Raw genomic sequence first — 22,079 nt, 5'->3', positions numbered from 1 at the left:
TATTCGTATTTTAATTGTCTTCATCAAAAATAATAAAGTTTCTTTTTCTTTAAATAGTAGTAGTAATAATAATAATAATAATAATAATAATAATAATAATAATCAACTCACCTCTAACAGGGGGTCTTTCTAGCTCAGAGTCAAGGTGAATAGGTGGAGAGATGTAGGACACCTGTCCATGATGTGCCTGCCCTGTGGACCCAAAAATAAATGTTAAGCAGACATTGCAGTTATGTCTTTTTACATCTTTTTGTTTGTTTTTATGATGTCATATTATCTTTCTTCACACTGAATTAATTGTCATTATACCACGTAGACAGAGCTAATCAAACACAGGAGCATTATGCATCATCCAAACATCAAACAATTAAATCAGTCCTTCTTAAAACTACCTATTTTTTTATCATTAAATTACACATTTATTGTAGAATTACACTTTTAAAAATACAATGAAAATGACTTACAAGAAAAATAAAATGGAAGAAAAAAAGACATAAACAATACAAGTCCACATTTTTTACTGTCAGATTACAAGCACCCTATCAATTTGCTAAAGTGTTTCTAAACACTTATTCTCAATTTATGCACTTATTTCATTGTCCCAGACCAGTAATATGCAGTCTGCAGACTGGCATCAATGTTAAATAAACTCGGGTAGCACTTACTTAAATAACTTTATAACTTTGGTTAATTTTTTTTTTTTACTTTTTATAATTTATTTCTATTATTTGAATAGAAAACTACTCCTTCCTGCTCAGTGTGTTTTATGGAAAAACAATAACTAGCCAGGATATAAAAAGCAGGTAGATGAATTCATTTTCTATTCCTTGCAAACCATTCTGCCAGGTCACATACTTTGTAACATATTTTCTGTTTTACGAGTTAAGATGTTGATTTGAAGGCCAAGGTGCTGACTGGAAAAACTGCTAGCTTACAAACAAAAAAATTTCTAATGTTCAAAGTAGCTATACTTTGTATACTGATGATTCAGTAAGCAATTAGAATTTCACGGAAGAAGGCATAATCACAGAGTTCAATTTCTAAAGCTACTTTTTATAAGATTTTTTTTTTATTATTTGAGACAGAATGAGAGAGAGAGAGAGAGCACATGAGAGGGGGGAGGGTCAGAGGGAGAAGCAGGCTCCCCGCCGAGCAGGGAGCCCGATGCGGGACTCGATCCAGGGACTCCAGGATCATGACCTGAGCCGAAGGCAGTCGCTTAACCAACTGAGCCACCCAGGCGCCCCTAAAGCTACTTTTTAAAACTATTTCTAAAAAAAAAAAGGTTTGGGTAGAAGCAGAGGACCCACCAATTTCTTTCTACAATGGGAATATGCCGTTATATTTTATACATTTACTATAGCAATTTACAGCGTTGTTAATCTCTTTTCCTAAACAAGGAAAGTTAATGATACATGGATTATGATAACAGTTAGAGTAACCTTCCTGTTTCAAGTAATATTTGACTTGTAATAAACTCTGCTGATTCCTCTTATGAGGCACATTTCAAATAATTAATATGGCTCCCTGTTGATAGTAGTTGTTGTTGCTCCCAGCCTTTTTCTAGCTAACAGCAGACACAGTGGAGACATGGGAATATACAGAGCCCCTCATAATGGTAACTAAGAATATTGTGCATTCACTGGCCATGTTTCAGTGGAATACTAAAAGCACTGTTATGAAAGAAGTAAGACAGTGACTGTGCCCTTGTAGCAGTCCATGTGTAATGCAACTTAATAAAAACTTTAGGCTATCTTAATTATGAAAACACCTAATGCTTACCTATGCAGCATACTTGATTGCAAAATCACTTTTTATTTTTAAGGTCCTGTGTCATTACAAATGAATTGGTTTGAAACTTTATCGATTATGTAAATGAAAATAAAAATCTTTGACTTTATATTGGTTCCAAATAATCTCAGCATATAAAATAATATTGATTTCGTGTCTAATCAAGGAACAGGACTTTTACCACATATAATAACTAACATGCATTCATACATACATCATCTCCATTTATGCAACCATGTCACTACGGGAATTTAAAGGTAGGTGCTATGCCAACATATTCATATTTTTAAATCAAAGAAACAAGCAGAGGAGACTGAGTAACTTGCTCAAACACATGCAGCTAGTAAATAGCAAGGCCAGGGGCATTTTGACTCCAAATGTGAAGTGTTTTCAAGTGTATCAGAATATTTTTCTCAAAGAAGGTCTCCGTATACTAAACCTGGAAAAAAAAGTGTATAGATTTTAGTGATTAAACTCTGACAAGTAACTGCTTGTGAAACTGTCACCTTACATTTAGTTTGAAGTAAAAAGTCCTCTTAAATGTCACATTTGCCTCTGTTCTTGGGATAAGCACATAACTTCAAGAGTGCTCAACAGGATACTTTAGGTAGCACGAGATCACAGTGTGTATGTCCCTAAGGGGGACTGGAGATATCAAAGAGGCAGCAGAATGAGAGGAGGATATTGACAGTCAAGTCCTGAACTTGGTTTGTCAAAATGTCCATTCTGTCTCCAGTGAGAGCTCCAGCAAACTGCAGGATGAGGTGTGGCAGGGAGAGCTACAGTGACAGGAATTGACAGAGACTCTCCGTCTTAGAGGAATGTCAGAAATGCAGTGATAGATTTCAGTTTGGTGACTGAGATTTCCGATCCACAGAATAAAAACTAGAAATCATGGAGGCTGCTGTTGATTGACTACATTAATCAAATACATTAAAAAAAAATTCTCCTTCACTTTAGATCACACATTTGTCTCCACAAAAACATATAAGAGGTAATAAACCCTATTCTAATCTGTGGTTAACTGAGGCAATGCATCTCAGGGAGATAAATGCTCTTCATCAGGGAGAGCATTATAAAACATGGAGAATTATAGTTTGAAAAAAAAAAACAACCCAATAACTATCAAATATCCACCCCCTCATTAAGAATTACTGCAAGATAATGGTAATCATAACAAACTGTGGCTAAAACCATCAATAACTTCCATGTATAATTCTTCTAGACATTATGGTGAATAATATTCCACCAAAAATGTGATCGGTTCAAAAAGAGCTTAGGAAGATAAAAAGCATGGCAAATGTATACTGTTTTTATTTTACTTTTTATTTTATTTTTATATATTTTTTAAAGATTCCCAAGAGAGAAAGGGGGGAGGGGCAGGGAGAGAGGGAGAGAGAAAGAATCTCCAGCAGATTCCCTGCTGAGCTCAAAGCCTGAGGCAGGGCTCTATCTCAGGAACCTGAGATCATGACCTAAGCCAAAAACAAGGGAGGGATGCTCAATGGACTGAGCCACCAAACACATACTGTTTTCAAAGATTTGACTAGAATGCTGCTAGACAGGGAGCATACCTGCTCTCTCATTTATCACTGCCTTTACATGCTCTCCTGTCTTACACTAGACTTTCCTGGTCCTTATAACAGAAGCTTGATATGTCCAAGTGTGAAACGTGCTGCTCCAGTTTTCCCCTTAATTTTCCAAATTAAAAAGATACAGATTTGCTTGTTTATTTCTCCTGAATTTTACTTTCCTTTTTTCCCCCTAGATTTGAAAGCCAAAAAATCATACTGAGATTTTGATTAGAACTGCATTAATTCTTTAAATCAATTTGGAGAATACACATTTAAAATATTTTGTCTTCATTTTCTTTTAAATGGATCTCCACTTGTTCGAACTGTCATTAAATAAGTTAAATAATTTTTGAAATTGTTCATATTTGGGTTATAAGAATATTTCATTGTTTAAGTATTCTATTTTCCCCATTTAGATGAAATATTAAGATTTTCTTGATAACTTTCACTGAACTTTTTTGATGGCTGTTGTTGGGATTATTAGTTACTGACTGACCTTCTCAGCTCCTTAGAGCTAGAAACACTGACTGATACTAAAGTTTAGTTATTTTCTGTGATCTTTGTTTCTTATATGAAATATATTCCCAAATTAAGTTTCACCTATATACTCTTTTATTTGATTATTTTGTGCTATAGAATTTAAATTTTAAAAATTGATTTTATAGGACATGAAATTTAGACGACAGAGTTTCCTGGGGATGCTATTCACCTGTCAACTTACCTTAAGTTCCTACAAAGTATTTACCAAAGGAATAAACAATACTGGATGATAGGTTCCATAAAAGAATTAAAAGGGAGAGAGAGAAAGAAAAAAAAGCTCATGGTTTATTGCTAAGGAGTCAAAGAAAACAATGGCAGTAGAGAAATAGTTGGATAGCTTACGAGATTTCATTCATTTTTAGTCTAGGTAAAATGATAAATTTGTGTGAAGATGTCATATATATGTGTATATACACATACACATATGTGTGTATAGATGTACATTTATGCGATAAATCTATATTGATATATAATTTACATACGGACAATTCCCCCATTTAAAGTATACAGTGGTTTTCAGTATATTCAGAGTTGTGCAACCACCACCATAATCAATTTGAGACCATTTTCATTGCTACAAAAAGAAATCCCAAGCCTGTTATCAGTCACTCCTCATTTCCTCCCAACTCATCCCTATCTTAGGCAACCACTCATTTACTCTCCATCTCTATATATCTGCCTATTCTGAACATTTCATATAAATGAATTACACAAATATGTGGTCTTTTGTGATCAGCTTTTTAAATTCAATATAGTTTTCAAGGCTCACCCATGTGGTAGCATAAATCGGCACTTCATTCCTTTTTGTTGTCAAATAATATTCCATCGTATAGACATACTACATTTTATTCAATCATTCATCAGTTCACGGACATTTGAAATCATTTTCACTTTTCCATTATTATGAATAATGCTCTTATGAACCTCTGTGCATAAATTTTTGTGTGGACACGTTTGCATTTTTCTTGAATATATATACAAGAGTGGAATTGGTGGGTCATATAGTAAATCTATGTGTAAATTTTTGAAGTCTGATTTCCAAAGAGGCTGTACCCTTTCATTTCTCATTAGTAGTGCATGAGGGTTCCAATATCATGGAAATGTTTTTCAAGTTTTTTTTCTTTTTATTTACTTATTTATTTTTTTATAGGTGGTAGTATAGTTAAGTCAGAGCTGATTGAAATACTTAATATTAAGATAACTGTAAAATCTGGGAAGGGACCAATCTCCCCCAGTGGATATAGATAAAACAGGATTTGAATCAGAAGTTGTATAGTTCACCCACATTGTTAAAGTAACAAAAAAAATGACCCAGCCAAAAAAAAAAAAAAAAAAAAGCAGCTCACACTGTAAAATGAAAATATGTGGACTATCCAGTGTCAGGTATGCCAAAGATGTAGAAATTTTAAGGGTGGGGTGGTGGTCAACAGAACTCAGCACCACAGCAAAAACCCAAAGACTGTTATGCATTCTGGAAAAGCCATTATTTTTTTTATCTTCCATCTCTTTTTCGACTTTCATCTAATTTCTATTTTATTGAAGAATCCTGCACAATTTCGTTTTTTTTTTTTGTTTTTTTTTTAAAGATTTTATTTATTTGACACAGAGAGACATAGCAAGAGAGGGAACACAAGCAGGGGGAGTGGGAGAGGGAGAAGCAGGCTTCCCGCGGAGCAGGGAGCCCAACGCGGGGCTCGATCCCAGGACCCTGGGACCATGACCTGAGCCGAAGGCAGACGCTTAACGACTGAGCCACCCAGGCGCCCCCTGCACAATTTCTATTAAAGGTCAAATACAGGAAAGACTTGGCTAGAATTAGGTACAAGAAAAATGTTTTTTTTGTTCTACTGTCACTAATTTACTTGCACAACAGAGCAGAGAAATACACTCTGTAGAACCACAGAATTTGGAGGGAGAAAGACATTTGATAGGGTATAGTCCTCAACCTACGTTTTAGAATGAGGAAACACATCTTGAGAAATTGGTGACTTTCAAAAGTCAAATCAAGGTGGCAGTTGTCAAGATGAACATCAGTGGACAGTAAGAAAGGGGATGCTTTACAGCTAGCCTGCAAAACTAACGCACCCTCATTCTCAACGCTGAAGCCTTCTTTCGTAGGCCATAATTTTCAAGGTGTGTGGGACATAATCTTTCAGGTGTGTTGAGAGGTTAAAAAGCTTGAGAACTATTTATTTATGAAATACATACATTTTCCCCCCACAAGGCTATGCCTAAAAACTAAAGGCAGTTTGTTGTAACAGATAAGATCATGCCCTCGGAACAAAACTATCTGTGTTGATAGCTGGACTCCGCCACTTTTTAACCATATAACCATTAGTCGTATAACTAATCAGCCAGTAACCATCAAGTTGTTGAACTTTTATGTGCTTCAGTTTCCTCATTTGTATAATGGGGATTATAATAACACTTACCTCATAGGTGTGTATTGAAGGTTAAATGAACTTACGCATGTGTAGTAATTACAACAGTACTTGGTACATAGTAAAGTACTTAGAATTTTTAGCTACTATTATTATTATTATTGCAAATTTATTATTTAATTTGTTAATTCATCAACCAATATTAGTTGAGTACCTAATACATGACAAGTACCTTTCTAGCAACTTGCATATATCACACAACAAAATAAATGATAATGCACAATCTTATGTAAGGGGAGACAGACTGCAAGCAATTAACAAAATAAATAGGTCAGTAATATTTCATGTACAAGATGAGAAGGGCAATGAAAACAAATTAGAACAGGCTAAAGGGGATCTGGAGTGGAAGAGGCAGGTTGCAATTTTAAACTGGATGATCAGGGAAGGCCTAATATTTCCATGAACAGCATTTGAAGAGTTCAAGAGAAGACAAGAGATAATATCTGACTTTGATAGGAAACTAAAAAGATAAAAGTACAGATAAGGGCCCAAATCTACTTTTAATAATTAAGAATGAAAGAACACAATGTGCTGTATCAGATGCTTTTTCCTCATGCATTTATTTCAAATTTTACATATTCATAGATATATTAATCACCAATGACCAATGAATAAAAGAAGACATAAATAAAATATGGAGATAATTGGGAAAGGAACACAACTTTCTTCCTAAAGCAAAAACACATTTACTACCATAAAGTCCCCATTGGTTTCTCTAGTTACACCATCTTTCAGCTCAAATTTCTCTCATTTTCCATATAGTGTTGTAAACAAATTTAATAGTTTATGGCCCTCTAGGCAGATCTCATGCCTTTCTTTTGTTTCTTTGCTTTAAACTTTCAACTGCTGATCTTGATATTTCCTCTGGAGGTATGGCATTCCTCCTCCTTGAAAACAAAATAGGTCTCATATTTTGGCTCTTGGGGTTTTAAATAATTTTATCATTTTCCTTTTTCAACCTTTAGGATGATAGCAAGTTACATCTCTGAACCTCATTGTCCTACTACAATAATGATTTCATGTGGAATGTGGGAACCTACACTAAACATTTAAGAATGACATATGGAATTTTTCTAAGTTTTTCAAATATTCTGAAAGTAGCTAAGCCTCCTTCCTCAGAGGGAAAAAAAAAAAGTTTAATTTCTTGTTGAAAATAATCTCAGCTACTGATAAAAAATATCAGAGGTCAATATGTTGTTTGTGTTGATGGAAAATTGGGTGTGCCGGGGCGCCTGGGTGGCTCAGTTGGTTAAGCGACTGCCTTTGGCTCAGGTCATGATCCTGGAGTCCCTGGATCGAGTCCCGCATCGGGCTCCCTGCTCAGTGGGGAGTCTGCTTCTCCCTCTGATTCTCCCCCTCTCATGCTCTCTCTCTCTATCTCATTCTCTCTCTCAAATAAATAAATAAAATCTTTAAAAAAAAAAAAAAGGAAAATTGGGTGTGCCTAGCATTATAACAGCTTTCTTTTTTGTCTTCAAATCCCAGTCTGACTATAACCATCTGGCATTTATAAAGTCAGCTTTCAGGTGAAGATGTAAACACCAATCAAAAGTAATCATCAAAGAAAAGAGCTGTAAAGTTGCCAATTTGATACTTATCTTTTCCCTCTGGCTTCCTTTTCCCCCTTCATCTTATTACTCATACTTATTTTCAGTGAATTTAGTAAAATAGGAGGTAGCAGAGAAACAACTACATGGTTGACTTATTGAAGATACAAAGTCATTGATGGAGGCACAAAGGTCATTGATGGCCTTCTCCCCAGTGGATATTACTTGCGCACAGAAAACAGATGGAATAATTTGAAGCAAAAGTAACTTTCTTGTTTGTGTGTATATGTGTGCATTTCATTCAGCAAATAATTTTTCACTACTCACTCCCTTTAGTGGCCAATCTTAACAATACTTAGCTAAACAGTAAAAACCAATGGTAGGTGTAGGGAAGCAGAAGGAACATTACAAGTGGATGCTTACAGATCTTATGACTTAGAGGGATAGGAGACAGGGAACCACAGGTGGAAGGCAGGCAAAGAAAAAGATGGTTAAAAATTAATAAAAAAATTTCAGAAATGTACCCCCCAAAGGGCACCTGGGTAGCCCAGTCGGTTAAGTGTGGATTCTTGGTTTTGGCTCAGTTCATGATCACAGGCTTATGAGACTGAGCCCCACATCAGGCTCTGAGCTCAGGGTGGAGTCTGCTTGAGATTCTCTCTACCTTTCCCTTTGCTCCTCCCACTCATTCTCTCTCTCTCTCTCAAATAAATAAGTAAAAAAAAAAAAAAAAGATATGTACCCCTGCAAAAGAATAAATAATACATGCCTATTACCCAGCTTTAACAATGGTCAATTCAGGGCCTAATTGTCTCATCTCTCTCCTTCAAGGTCCTCTTCCTCATCCCAGAATGTTTTGAAGCAAATCCCAGACAATATAATTTCACTTGTACATTATTTGAGTATGTATCGATGAGGACTTTAAAAAAAAAAAAACTGTAATATCATTATGATACCTAAATATTAAGAAGCTATATTATGAAAAATCAATTTAATGTCAAATTCAGAAAAGCAATTGTCTACAGGAAATAAACAAGTCTGACAGAAATGAATTCTGTTAGCCTGCAAAACATCCCATTGGTCCTAGGGCTGAAATTGTGTTGGACTGAGGAATGCTTTATACTTATGATGAATTTCACGTGCTCACAAATATAAAGGGGAATGTATTTTATAAAAACATACAAATACATTTCTCTCTTTCACAAGTGTGAAAAAATGATTTGGTAGTTAAATGACAAACATTGCCTTCTAGAAGCGCCACTTCAAAAATTATTCCATGAAGTCTCAAAAACCTATTGTAGCAAGCATTACAACAATAAACTAAAAAAGAAAAAAGAAATCAGGGCATTTATCTTCTCTGAATTTCTACTTTTTTATAATCTTCCAAAAATAAACAGGAATGAATACACTAAAAAATTGAAGATCATGTTAATAAAAATAGTTATTTTCTAAGAGCCTAATACTAAGAAGCACTATGTGAGGTAAATATTGTTTCCTATTTTAAAAATGTGAAATCTAAAGCTCAGTAAGGTTAAATGCATTTTCAAAGGTTACACAATAGTGTGTGTGGGAATCAGGTTTCAAATCCAGAGACCATGTTCTTACTCTATCGCTCACTGCCTTCATATCCTATAAATATACCAACGGGGGTGGAAAGAGAAGGCAAATATACTATAACTTCTGAAACATTAGAAATTTTTAGTTCCTTATTTTCAGACTACCTAAAATTAAGTGTTTATATTACTAAAGGACTAAATCACAGAATAATCAGAATTATATAATTACTTTTCTCAGACGATGAGTAAAACATTACATTCTCCTTAACAGGAAGGTAGGTATATTAGCACTCTCATGGCTTTTTTTTTTAATGGCTGCCTTAAAAAAGGGTTAAGATTCAGTAATACAGATCTCTTTGAATCACTGTGATTTCCAAAAGCTGGAAAAAAGGTTTGAAGCAGACTTCAATCCTCTTCCCTCCAAAATACACACAGACATCTTTCCTATTCTTTCCTATTATTTATCACCATTGTACTGAGCTCATGTTTGCATATAGTAGGGTAAGAAGAAAAATCTTTTACTATCCAAGCACTTAATATTCAAGTCTATAAAATTGAGGGTACGAGTGTTCAGGGTGGGGAGCTGTGACAAGCTAGATTAGAAAAGTCAGATTTTGAGTAACACAGGCAAACCTAATCAGCAGAACTGTGATGTTAGCATGAACTCAGGGATCAATAATTCCAGTTGGTTAATTAATGAAAGACATAAAAAAGGCTATTTGTTCCTAAGCCTGCTTCACTGCCAGAACAATTCTGATTTAATTCTGAGTATCTGAATTAAAGTCACCTCTGATACGTTGTTTAGAGCTTGTGTTGGGTAGAATAATGGTCCCCCAAAGATGCCCACTTCCTAAATCTCAGAATCTGTGACTATGTTATCTTACGTGGCAGAGGGATTTTGCAGATATGATTAAGGTTGAGATGGGAGATTATCCTAGCTAACTGTGTGAGTTCTTGAAAGTAGAAAAGGGAGGCAGAGGATTAAGAGTGATACAATGCAAGAAAGACAAGTCAAGCCATGGATGGCTTGAAAGAAAGAGGGCGTAATAAAAAAAAAAAAAAATTAAAAAAAAAAAAAGAAAGAAAGAGGGTGTGGACCAGAACAAAGGAATGATGGTTGCTTCTAGAAGCCTAAGCAGACAACAATCCTTCCTAGAGTCTACAACTGATTTTAGCCTGGTGAGACCCATGTTGAAATTTGTTCTAGAAAAATGTAAGATGATAAATTTGTATTGTTTATGATTCAAAGTTTGTGGTAATTTGTTCCAATGTACAATTTAGGAACTAATATTTAATTCTAAAAAATCCTGTTATTCAATGTACTAATTATTTGAATAGATATTATATGGACATGATACACATTCAACAAAATGATAGCATCTTACCCACTTAACAACTTCCCACAGGCAAAACCTCCTTCCAGTACTTTGTATATCTTTCTGGAGTTATTCTCTATCTTTATAACACACACACACACACACACACACACACACACACTCACATGATCATATATATATTTATTTGAATCATTGCCTTGTTAAAGCACACTGATATTCTGCATTTTTATCAAGCCTGCTCTAAAAGGTATTTTAGAGATTCAATTGTTTAACCACAATTTTCTAGTGCATATAGATCCCTACATTGCATTATTAAGAATACACCAATGGTACAGAGTACACAACATTCTTTTAATCAGAAATAGAACATTTCATAAGGCAATGTAGTAACTTGATGATTGCAACTAAATGATAAGCATAAGACACAACTATATATAATGAGATGGTTAATCAGACAAAACAAAAAATCAAAGTGATGGAATGGCTTCTCTAGAAATTATCTAGCCCAACTGCTGTAATTTACAGAGGAGGAAACAGGCCCTGAAAAGATATAGGACACAACTAAGGTCACCCTTTGTTTAAGGGCAGAGGCAGATATAGGAAAATAGTCATACAATTCAGCTATGGGCTCTGTCCTCTATACTACTGTCTCTTTATCCTTTTATTATTATTTTTTGTAATTAAGACTTTTTTTTTTTTACTACAGTTTAAAATTCACAGCAAAATTAAGAGGAAGGTGCAGTGATTTGGCATATAACCCCAGCCTCCCTGTACACATAGCCATCATCAGCAACCCCCTTAAGATTGATACATTTGTTATACCGATGAACCTACATTGACAGGTCATAATCACCCGAAGTCCATAGTTTACATTAGAGTTCATTTTTAGTGTTGTACATCCTATGGGTTTGAACAAATGAGTAATGACATATATCCATCATTATGGTATCATTCGGAGCATTTTCAAACATGGTCTATGCTGTACCCATTTATCCCTCCTCTTCCTCCTTTCCTTACCTCTTTATTTTTACAATAGTAAACAGAGAAAGTGTAGAACCTTGCTGGGCTAACAAAATAGGGCTAGAAATGCTGCAAAACAGGAAAACAAAGTTTTGTATAAAGTAAGTTAATCCACTATTTTGAAATTATCTAGGTCATAGATTTACTGTGAGAACCTTATAAATACCTGTGTGACTCAGAATATTCAATAAATACTTATTTTTTTTTGTCTATAAGGAAGACAAAAGTAACCTCAATACCTGAGAAATAAAATCTTGTTGGGTGACTCAGGAAAGGCTGACGGATGTATAAGCACAAGGAGGTTGCTGGCACTCAATAAGACTAAAGTCATTTGTTATGTTTACTCTCCTAATTCTCTTGTAATATTTGGAAATATGATTCACCGTATTATAAAGTGTTTTTGAAGAGAGAAAAACAGACGAGGTATTTTCTTTGGTATTTTACTTATAGTAAAAATTACATTAAGGGAATAGTCTACGAATTTCTTGATCCTATATTTTTACTTATATTCAATTCACCTATCAAAACAATATCAAAAGAAGATGCCAATTATTTCATCTTTTTCAATATGCAGCCTAGGTATAAAATTCTGGGAAAACAAGAAGAGTGAAATAGGTTTTAGACTCATTTTCTCTGTTATGAAAATTTTTATAATGGTTAAAAATGTGTGTTCTCCAGAAATTGTGTACTACATGGAAAAATGTAAATGGCAAGTATGTGTGTACATTTATAATTATATTTATATTCACATATATGTGCACAAACGCCTTGGCTACTATCAATGATTCTAGGATTTCTTAAACTTGCTTTAACAATTGCTATAATTTTATAAGTAATGAAACTGAAACATCCTTTCACTTTTCTGATCTGCCTTAATTGGAAGAGTAATCTAAAGGTACACATTTAGTGAAGACTTTATAGAAGAAAATTCAGATAAAAAGCTCTATGAGGGGGCGCCTGGGTGGCTCAGTCAGTTAAGCAAATGGCTCTTGATTTTGGCTCCAGTCATGATCTCAGGGTCGTGAGACTGAGCCCTGAATTGGGATCTGTGCTCAGTGGAGACTGCTTGAGATTCTCTTTCTCCCTCTCCCTCTGCTCCTCCCCTTGCCTGTGCGCTCTCTCTTTCTCTCTAAAAATAAATAAATAAAATCTTAAACAAAAAAACAAAACAACAACAACAACAAAAACCTCTATGAGGGTTGGAGACATATGAAGTACAGTTTCTATGTCTTCTCTGTCATCCTAGGGCCTACTCAAATGTCTTGGACATTGTAAGAACCCAGTGCATTTTTGGTGAAATTTCACATTAATGACATGAAAAGAAATTAAGATGACTATTAAAGTTGCTATACTTCAAATCACAAACAAGGCAAAGAGTAAAGCTCTGGGAAATTTTCTTTCAAAACTGAAGACAAATTCACAGTGTAACCAATTTTGTTTAATTGAGAAATGTTACAAAGTTGATAACTATGTTAACTCTCTCAGCCGGTTTTGTTCATGGTATTTTTGAAAAGGTCTTTACCAAAGGAGATACATATCAATTCCCCAAATATAGACTTTGGTTCAGTGTATTTATGTAAAGTAGATCTTTTACAAAATACTCTTTTATCAAGCATTTAAAGAAGAGTTAATATCTATTCTACCAAACATCTACTAATGTACTTTTATTGATTTCTCCCAATAAAATAACTATATGTAGATGGCAATGATGTCATTATGATAAACTGTGAAAAACCTGGATAAACTGACACCATATTTCAATTACTTATTTTTAAGATAACTGAAATAGTTGATGCTGTTAAAGGAAAGACTGAATTTCTGTGTTCGGGAGAAAGGATGAGGGTGCCTGAAAAGTGATATTAAAATTACTTCAAAGGAAAACTGGCAGGTGGAAATTTGCTTCTAGAACCACAGAAGCAAGCAGCAAGAGGAAAAATAGAGGACAGGGTATTTACAACAAAGAGGTTTGTTCCCTACAGTACAGAACCGGAAAGCTGGCCTGCTGTGTTTATGTTTTTAAAGTTCTGCTTCAAAGACTATCCCAGCATGCTAAGAAAAACATAAAATGTTAAATTTTCCTGTCCTCCCTGCTGTTAGATCAGAAAACATCAAGGAACACTAACTCAAAAAGAGGAATGGTAAAGCATGTTAAAGCTACCTGAAACAAGGTTCATGGATGGATAGCCACAAGATGGTAACACTTCCCTCTACAGCCTCCACTTCCAAGGAAGGGTCCGAGATATGAAAAGTAGTAGCAGCCTGGAGTTGACTGAATAAATATTATAAATGGAGAAGTATGATGATACAGATCTCAGAGTAAAAGCTACTCATCATGTGTTACTCTCAAATGATGCCCATGAAGCATTTTTTCTCTTAGTTCAGTCAGTAAAACTTAGAGAAAGCAAATTTACAGGAGGATTAGAATGAGACCTGTGGATACCAGTCATAGTAAATTAAATGTGCCTCAACTTACTTTGGAGAAGAGTAGAAAAATTCAAATATATTCATTATAGGTTCAGTGTTCTAATTTTTTTACATGTTTAATGACATAATGAGGCAAGATAATGAAGGATCAGAGGAGGTTTTTTACCGGAATATATGTAAGGTTTGTGAAAGTAACTGTTCTTCTAAAGAAAAGAGACAGAAGACACTTATTTTCCCCACAATTAGGACAGAATCTTTCCTTCCTTTTTATCAATCCATGAGATCCTGGAGAAAAATCTCTCAAGAAGACAGCCCAGCAGGACCTGCTAGCATGATCAGTTAGGTGATTGAGATCAATATGCCCTCAAATACCGGACTTCAGAAAATTCCACACAAAAGTATTGTATGCATACACTCACAAACATGGGGTAAGAATGACCCAAGCATAGTAAGACCAGATTGGCATGTAGAAAAATAAAAGGATATGGATATTCTCTTAGGAGGAAGACAGTAAAATTGACCACCTAATTCTTTCCAATAAACTCTAAAATATATCCTTGTATAGAATGAAACTGCCTCTAGTGAAATTTTGACAACTCCCCTCTGTGTGTTAAAATGCTGTCAGCTGAAAAATCTGAACTTTTTGTGAAAATTGTTCATTTTTGACAGATTTATTCTACTTTTATATTTGCAGTCTTAATCACAGGAATTTGAAAAAGTTAGAATTTAGCTCAAAGAATTGGAAGCACTATTAGCATAATTTAGAGGTACTAAGCATTTATATTATAGTTATCTATAAAAACCAAAAATTGTCATAGAAGTGAAAATATTTATAAAGCAATAGTATTGAGTTTGATTGATTTTAAGATACTGTATATGTATACACACACACAGCCTGTTCCTGTTTCATTCCTTTGCTCACTATTACTAAGTGGTTAAGAAGGTTAGTCTTTGCTGGACCTGACAAGGCTCAGCTGAGATAGGTTTCACTAACCCTAACCAAAGTCACATATTCCAGGATGCATGAACATCAGTGGTAGAGCTGTGTCATGTCATGGTTAAGAATACAGGTTTTAGAGACACTGGACCTGTGTGTCCTCATTGCAGTTACATCACTTACAGACTCGGTGGCCTTAGTCATATTAATCATATAGTGTCAGTTTCTTCATCTGTAAAAAGCAAACAATAACAATCCTATTTCACAGGATTCTGGTAAGGGTTTTCCAAAAAAAAAAAAAAAAAAAAAGCCATATATATGAAGCAGAGTGCCTGCCACATAAGCACCTAAATATTGAACTACTGTCATTATCCTTGTTTATATCATCACTACCTTACACTTGTTTCCTCTGAGACAAACAAGACAATACCAGCACAGCTAATCAATTCCCTTTGAACACAGGGTTTTTTAGGTTGGTGATTAGGAGATGGTATTTGGAGATGATATGCTTAGCTGAGGATCAAAGCACTGTCCTTAGTTGGAGCAGGTTGGTTAGCCTCTTGGAGGTTCCATTTCTCCATCTGTAACCTAGGAATAGGAAAAGATATTTCATAGAGCAAGGGCACAGTCAGCTATGGTCCCTAGGCCCAAGTTGGCTCATGCCAGATTTTGTGTGACCTGTGTTCTAAAATTGTTTCTCAATTTTTAAAAGGTTAGAGAAAGCAAATTTACAGGAGGATTAGAAGAAAAATGAGCAGAAAGAGGAGAAATGGAGGAGGTAGAGAAGGAGGAGGAGGAAGACAACCAACAGCAGCAGAACTAGAGATCAGATGTAATTTGCAAATCTGAAATATTTACTATCTGGGCCTTTACAGAAAAAGTTTGCTAATCCCTGTCTTTGAATTACTATGAATACTAAAGGAGCCCATATATGAACTATACTAAGCAGAGGACTTGGTATAATTGTAGTTATTCTCTTGCTAGTAACATCCTAAGCCTTCACCTGAACAGTAAAGGAAGCAGTGATCCTCCTGGTGCTACCTTTAACTGCTAATGTGGAAATATCTGATATTCTAAACTCATTAGAAGGAACCTCTCACCAGGGCCCCTTCTCTGGTTAAAGAAATATGCTAAATAAGGCAGGGGCAGATGCACAATATTATCTTTGGCAGGAATTATTTGGCAAAAATAGTTTAGACCATTTTGCTTCATGCAGGTGCATTTAATGGAAGTGAGTCCTACATCAAAGATCTCCATTCTGAGACATATATACATATATACACATATACACACACATACATACAAAGTATTGTGGGTGTTGCTTTGTGTGTACCTCTTGTTCACTCAGTGCCATCATAAGGGAAAATCACATACTATAGGACTCAGAAATGAGAAAAATTTCCAATGTGATTTGGTATGATTTTAGCTCTGAGAAATTTTTTTTTTCATTACAGTAAATGTTTGGGTTTTTTTTATTATTTTATTTATTTTTTTTAAATTTTTTTATTCTTATGTTAATCCCCATACATTACATCATTAGTTTTAGATGTAGTGTTCCATGATTCATTGTTTGTGCATAACACCCAGTGCTCCATGCAGAATGTGCCCTCCTCAATACCCATCACCAGGCTAACCCATCCACCTACCCCCCTCCCCTCTAGAACCCTCAGTTTGTTTTTCAGAGTCCATCGTCTCTCATGGTTCGTCTACCTCTCCGATTTCCCCCCCTTCATTCTTCCCCTCCTGCCGCCTTCTTCTTCTTCTTCTTCTTCTTCTTCTTCTTCTTCTTCTTCTTCTTCTTTTTTTTTAACATATATTGCATTGTTTCAGAGGTACAGATCTGAGATTCAACAGTCTTGCACAATTCACAGCGCTTATCAGAGCACATACCCTCCCCAGTGTCTATCACCCAGTCACCCCATCCCTCCCACCCCACCCCCCACTCCAGCAACCCTCAGTTTGTTTCCTGTGATTAAGAATTCCTCATATCAGTGAGGTCATATGATACATGTCTTTCTCTGTTTGACTTATTTCGCTCAACATAATACCCTCCAGTTCCATCCACGTCGTTGCAAATGGCAAGATCTCATTCCTTTTGATGGCTGCATAATATTCCATTGTATATATATACCACTTCTTCTTTATCCAGTCATCTGTCGATGGACATCTTGGCTCTTTCCACAGTTTGGCTATTGTGGACATTGCTGCTATAAACATCGGGGTGCACGTACCCCTTCGGATCCCTACATTTGTGTCTTTGGGGTAAATACCCAGTAGTGCAATTGCTGGGTCATAGGGTAGCTCTATTTTCAACTTTTTGAGGAACCTCCATACTGTTTTCCAGAGTGGCTGCACCAGCTTGCATTCCCACCAACAGTGTAGGAGGGTTCCCCTTTAGCTCTGAGAAATTTTTAAACCTAGTAATAGTTGACTATCCCTGTTGCTATTTTATTATTAATCAGTACAATACAACTACAAGTGGGGGTTAGTTGCTTCAGAAAATGCATACTCAGATTTTGTCCATAAAGTACAAGGGTGGAAATGAAACAATATGAATAATAAAGATTGAGATACATTTTCTATGCATTGCTTGATCATCTTAACCCTTCCACTTGCCCAATGTAATAGACTATGCCTTCTTATACTAATATACAGGGGTGATCCAGTGACTTCTCTAAAGTCACAAATTAGTCCATAAGAGGTAGGCATAATGCCAATACATTAATTACTTAACTAATAATGATACGGCTCCTGATACGCAAGTTGAACATGAAAGAGAAAATTAATACATCTGTTAAGAATTGAGAATTCAAGTACATAGTAGTCAAATTTAATCTAAAAAGGAATATGTATGTATGTTTGTATGTATGTATTTATTTATTTTTTTTACAGCATGAACATCTGGTTAAACATGGAGACTTTTTCTTGGTTTATCAGTTGGTTTATGTAAAAATAAAACTGTTTTAAGGTTATATGAAGATGAGGAGAGTGATAATGCTGAGGATATTTGTTGAATATTTAACTCTGCTAAATTCTGTTAAGTATTTTATAATCTCATCTTTATCCTCACAATAAATCGGAGGTAGTTGCTACTGTTATCCCTGTTTAGCCAATGAGGAAACTAAGTCTCAGTTTAAATTATGTTTGTTTATTTGTTGGCCCCAAATACTCTACCTCAAATCTGTGGCAATTTCAGAGAAAATAGGATCCCTCAAATTAATACTAGGGACTTTGATTTAGAAATACCCTTTTGAAGCCCACTTATTTTCCATATTCACCTAAAATTAAATAACTACTTTGAAACATTAGTCATCATGTGTCATAAAGTCTGAACATCCTTCTTAGATGCCAGAGTTTTAACGCAAACTCTGATTTTCTTACATTATAAATTTACATTGCATAACTTCTCTGTGGATGCAAAGCTATCAGAGAACTGAAAGAAGCAAAGTATCACCAAATTTCATTTGAATTGGTCATGTAAAGAAAAAAAGACGAGGTGCCTGGGTGGCTCCATTGGTTGAGAGTCTGCCATCGGCTCAGGTTAGTGTCCTGTGGTCCCCAGATGGAGCCCCGTGTCAGACTACCTGCTCAGCGGGAAGTCTGCTTCTCCCTTTGCCCCTCACCCTGCTCCTTCTTTCTCTCTCACTCACTCTCTCCCAAATAAATAAACAATAATCTTAAAAAAAAGAAAAAAAGGCAAAGCCTTCTGAGAAATCTATTTAATTCTTTGGAGAAGCAAAGAGATGTTGTGCTTGAGAAGCAAAGGTAAAGCCAGCTTAAGGGATGAAAAAACAAAAGTGAAGGCTGTAAATGATGAACTTCAAAAATTCTAAAGAAAAGGGGAAAACAGCTCTACCACAAAATCATATTGTTTGATTACAAAACTCAAAATATAAAAGGGGCAAAAACTGCTCTTTCTTTTTTGTTTTGCTTTAAAAATCTGTTCCTATTTGTAGAATGAGACCCATTAATTTTATTTTTTTTATTTTTTTTAAGATTTTATTTATTTATTTATTTGACAGAGAGAGACACAGCGAGAGAGGGAACACAAGCAGGGGGAGTGGGAGAGGGAGAAGCAGGCTTCCCGCTGAGCAGGGAGCCCGATGCGGGGCTCGATCCCAGGACCCTGAGATCATGACTTGAGCTGAAGGCAAACACTCAATGACTGAGCCACCCAGGCACCCTAGAGACCCATTAGTTTTAAACTATTCTAAGGAAAAATTTAAAATCATACGTGGCAAATAACTAACACAATAAAACTAAACCACAACGAAACTAAACTAACACAGCTAACTTAACAATAATACTAAATACAACTACAAATACAAAAAAGGGACAGACATTAAGATCTAGCATGAAAAAAACTGAGGTAAAAGAGAAATCAGTAAACCTTTTGTCATAATTAATTTTATCATTAGAATAGTTACCTCCTTTATTAATTCATCAACAAATATTTATTAAATGCATATAATGTGCTAAGCTAATAATTATCTAGCCTCATCTCCCTCAGAATCACCTTCAAGGCATTTTCAAATTTCCTAAGAGCTCTGACTTCAGTTTTGGATCTGATCCCTTTGTCTTCAAACCAGGGAGAGAAAGCCTTTCCATCTCCACCAAGAATTATTTTGGTAATGAGGCACAGATCCTGATGAGAGGAGGAAGTCCCACAAATATGTTGGGGTGGAAAAAAACTGTGAAGAAAGTATGATGAGGATTCAGCATGATTTGGCATAAGAATCTGCCTTAAAAGATCACTTCTAATGAGAGAAACAGGCAGGTATCCAGACAGTACATTTACAATGTGTTAAGTGCCCAAAGAGGTACAACAGCAACAAAAATAGGAAACAAGCATCTCTGTTCTGGGAGAAATCATCACAGAAGAGAAAAGGCTCCAGATGGCTGTGAAGTAAGGTGACCATATGATCCCCTGACACCTACATCCAAGACTTCCTGCTTGATAGCTCCCCTTTTTCCTCTCAAGTATCCCAACTTGGATGATGAATGGTACAATCATCATTGCATTCTTATTTTTTGAGAGAGAGAGAGAGAGCGTGCAGGCACACGTTGGGGAAGGGGTACAGGGGGCAGAGGGAGAGAGAGAGAATCTTAAGCAGACTCCATGCCCAACACAGAGCCTGATATGGGGCTACATCCCAGGATCTTGAGATCATGACCTGAGCTGAAATCAGGAGTCAGACACGTTACTGACTGAACCATCGTCACTGCAATCTTAAAAGGTCCAGAGGAGTTTGCCTCCTAAGTGAGGAGAGGCAGCATCAAGGTAGCAGCCTGTGGGGAGGTTCATTTGCATGAAAAAGCACAAGGACTACATAAAAAACTAATGATGTAATGTATGGTGATTAACATAACATAAAAAAAAATTAAAAAAAAAAAAAGCACAGGGACCACAACAGTTCACTGTGTTGGGTTGCAAACTGTTAGGAATAAGGAGTGGGATATGAGATAAGAGATGCAAGCAGGATCAGATTATGTCTGTATTTTCCAACATGGTTGCAGAATAATTGTTTGGGGGTGTGAAATAAAAAAAAATAATAATCCTTTTTCTTTATTTTTATTTTTATTTTTATTTTTTTAAAGATTTTATTTATTTATTTGACACAGAGAGAGAGATAGCAAGAGAGAGAGAAAGAGAGAAAGAGCACAAGCAGGGGGAGTGGCAGGCAGAGGGAGAAGAAGGCTTCCTGCATGAGCAGGGAGCCCAATGCGGGGCTTGATCCCAGGACTCTGGAATCATGACCTGAGCTGAAGGCAGTGGTTTAACCAACTGAGCCACCCAGGTGCCCCCCAAAATAATCCTTTTTCAAAAAGTAGTTGTTCCTTTGTGTTTCTCTCTGAATCTGGCATACTTCTAAGAAAAAGTGGAAGCTCCCATGACTAGTTGAAAAGTACTCCTTTGAAGAGGGTAGTTGATAAACTGAACAAGGGACTTGTCCTGTTCTTTATATATTTTATTTTCAAAATTTGCATAATATATGTACCTTCTAGCCATAGTTAAACAGAGATGAGTTCAAATGATTTCCTCAAGGTCACATATGAACTGAAGGGATGAAGCTCAAGAATTCTAGTCGGTAGCCACTCCCTAATCATTCTTCATCTGTTCTTTTTTAAATCTAGGGTGAGCTCAAACTGATTTTTTTTTCATTTTTTTTTAAAGAATAGTTATTATTGTTTCTATTTGATATACAGAAAAATCCAATGAATAGCTCTTTAATTTCTCCTCAGTGTCCTGACATAAAACTATTCATGTAAAATGCATTTATTGCACAGGAATTTTTTGAGCTGCTTAGGCATGAAAAGAGGTTAAGAGATAAGAAGTTATTTATGTGGAAGTAAGTGTGAAAGCAACAGCAATACGTGACTTTCTTAGAATAATTTGCAGTTAAGATCTATGCTCAAAATGATCATTAGTTCACAAGCAAACATGACAGAAAATAAAGGAGCCATCACCTAACGTTTACCTTATTTAGGCTCTGCGACTTACAAATGAGCAAGTGCCTCTTACAACTCTGCTACCCTATTCTTTGAGTCAGTCAATCACTGAGAAGTATATTTGAGTTCCTCTTCACTAAGAACATCTCCACAGGCAAAGTGAACAATCACTTGTCTTTCCTTTCCAGGAACCTCAATAACAGGAAGCTTTTATTTGTCGCAAATTGGGAGAAACAGACAACGAGAAATGAATCATGGCTATTCAGATTAGCATTATCTCTTAAACTGAATTCATGGGAAAACATCACAGTCATTATTTAAGAAGAGACAGGTGTTCTCTTTTTAGAATAATTGGTTTAAAAACCAACCAATTTGGTCTTTTCAGAAAGTATTACAAGCAGAAATTTCCTTCCTGTTTTGAATACATTAGTAAAGGACATCACAAAGGTATAAACTCCTACA

At 35.6% G+C, this 22,079-nt stretch overlaps 1 protein-coding gene across 1 annotated transcript in view; it reads right to left on the bottom strand.

Annotated features, from left to right (window-relative positions):
* Positions 1-22,079, bottom strand: part of ADGRL3 (adhesion G protein-coupled receptor L3) — an 819,557-nt gene that overhangs the window by 236,844 nt on the left and 560,634 nt on the right. The window contains exon 7 of the mRNA XM_045881084.3: positions 112-192. Coding sequence (XP_045737040.1) covers positions 112-192 — 81 coding nt within the window. The remainder of the gene's footprint in view (positions 1-111; positions 193-22,079) is intronic.

Source organism: Mirounga angustirostris, unplaced genomic scaffold (genome assembly GCF_029215605.1).
Source record: "Mirounga angustirostris isolate CCGP_5_RB_7025 unplaced genomic scaffold, mMirAng1.0.hap1 SCAF_2, whole genome shotgun sequence".
Taxonomy (NCBI): Eukaryota; Metazoa; Chordata; class Mammalia; order Carnivora; family Phocidae; genus Mirounga; species Mirounga angustirostris.
This window is presented reverse-complemented; position numbering and strand designations above follow the sequence as displayed.